The sequence below is a fragment of the Galendromus occidentalis genome, unplaced genomic scaffold (genome assembly GCF_000255335.2).
Source record: "Galendromus occidentalis unplaced genomic scaffold, Mocc_1.1 scf7180000076485, whole genome shotgun sequence".
Taxonomy (NCBI): domain Eukaryota; kingdom Metazoa; phylum Arthropoda; class Arachnida; order Mesostigmata; family Phytoseiidae; genus Galendromus; species Galendromus occidentalis.
The window spans coordinates 1-1748 of record NW_003804474.1 but is presented as its reverse complement, the minus strand read 5'-3'; the positions used below and the strand labels follow the sequence as shown (position 1 = coordinate 1748).

The window sequence follows — 1748 nt, the reverse complement described above, 5'->3', positions numbered from 1 at the left end:
GAAAAAACGTTGTGCTCAAAAAAAAACTGTCAAGTTCTTTGCTGTTTCGGTGAGTTGATCAGCAGTATTTGGAATATTTTGTTTTGATATTTTTCGGTTTTGGAGTCGCCAAGCCGGTGACTTCTGATGCCCTTTCGTAGATGGGACGCTGTGAAGCATTGCTCCGAAGAGCACGAGTGGGAAAAAAAAACGTGAAAAATGATGCTCCGCTCTCCAGTGGTAACCCGACAACGCGCCGCAAATAACTACGAGGTGTTTGTTGATGATCCTCCGCAGGCGGAGAGTTCCACTTTGATTGTGGAAGAGCCCGAGAGGGCTCAACCCGATGTTGAAGTCGGACAGGAGCCCAATCTGACGTACGTTGTCAGATCCCGGTTTAAATGTTCGAACTGGGTCCCTTCGCTGAGCGTCGGGTGTTCTCTGATCTGCGGTACGACGCTGCTTTTGGTGGTATTATCGGGCGGATTTCTGCCGGGGGTGGCACCCCCTACCCAACAGCCAGTCACTTCAGTCCGCCGCCATCCGGTGAAAAAAAATTCGGTTGGATCTAAGCGGTTTCGTCTGCGTCCGGGGTGGGGGGTACTTTTGTTTGTCCCCCCTCCTCGGACTTTGTGTCGAGATGAAGATAGAGAGGGCTAGTAAACCCGATTGGGTGTCTGCCGCTGACGGCGATAAGGCCGTAAAAAGGCCACTCTTGTGTGCCCGGTCACGATTCCTCCATGAGGTTTAAAAAAAACGACAGGGAAAAAAAAACGATCTGATCGTTGAGACCGGGGTTTACCGTCCCTATGTACGGTCTGCCGGATGTCGGCTAGCGTGGTGCTGTCATTGTACACAAAGTATATGCGCTAAAACCGAATAAATATTTCTTGAATTCTTCGAAAAAACTGTTGTAATAGCAATGCTCCTCAGAACATTCATTCCAAAGAAGTCAATGCTCGGAACGATTGTCCTGGAAAACGACATTTCCAGAACGATTGTTCTGGAGAATGACATCTCAAGAACACTCGTTCTGAGAGAGATACGATCCGGAGGTACGATCCTCTCGTCCTTGTGGGAGACTTCAATAAAGATCTCCTCTCTGACCGACCCCCTCCATCTTTCATTATCGCCATGCAGCGCCTCAATCTTATTCCCCTTATCCGAGGCGTCACTCGACCCATCTCTTGTCCACGACATTTGGACATGTCTTGACCACGTCTGGATCTCCAATGACGGAATACTGGGGGTCGTAGTGAGCGAGAAGGAGAGATCCCGTGAGGATTTCCTTCGCTTTGATGAACGCCTCGTGGTGGACTTCGGACCAATTGAACACGACATTTTTCTTCAGGAGTGCTTCGAAAGGAGCCTTGATCGCGTGCATTTGAGGAGAAAATTTCCCGTAGTAATTGAGGAGTCCCAAGGAAGCTCTCACATCTGATGGAGATTTCGGTTGTCGGAGATTTCGGATCGCTTCGATTTTTGAAGGATCGGCTTGGATGCCCTTGTCGGAGATAATCATGCCAAGATATTTGACCTCTCGGGCAGCGAATCGACATTTTTCGAACCGAAGATGGAACCCCCACTCTTCCATTCTGCTGCAAACCTTCTCGAGCCGAGTATCGTGGAGTCGTTGATCGGGAGCCATCACGAGAATATCATCTAAATTGACGAGGACGCCCTCGAGACCAGCTAGGGTCTGTTCGATTGTGCGTTGAAAGATGGCCGGGGCTGTCTTTAGACCGAAAACTAAGCGGTGGTACTGGAAC

General features: G+C 49.5%; 1 protein-coding gene across 1 annotated transcript; it reads right to left on the bottom strand.

The window, feature by feature from the left end:
- Positions 1-1150: 1150 nt before the first annotated feature.
- LOC108865221 (uncharacterized mitochondrial protein AtMg00860-like) lies at positions 1151-1627 on the bottom strand. Its single transcript, XM_018642031.1, has one exon. It carries the CDS (start codon positions 1625-1627, stop codon positions 1151-1153), a length of 477 nt encoding a protein of 158 aa, XP_018497547.1.
- Positions 1628-1748: the final 121 nt, after the last annotated feature.

Coding starts and splice junctions, on each gene's coding strand:
- LOC108865221 (XM_018642031.1), bottom strand. CDS start 1,627: ATGGCTCCCGATCAACGACTCCACGATACTCGGCTCGAGAAGGTTTGC.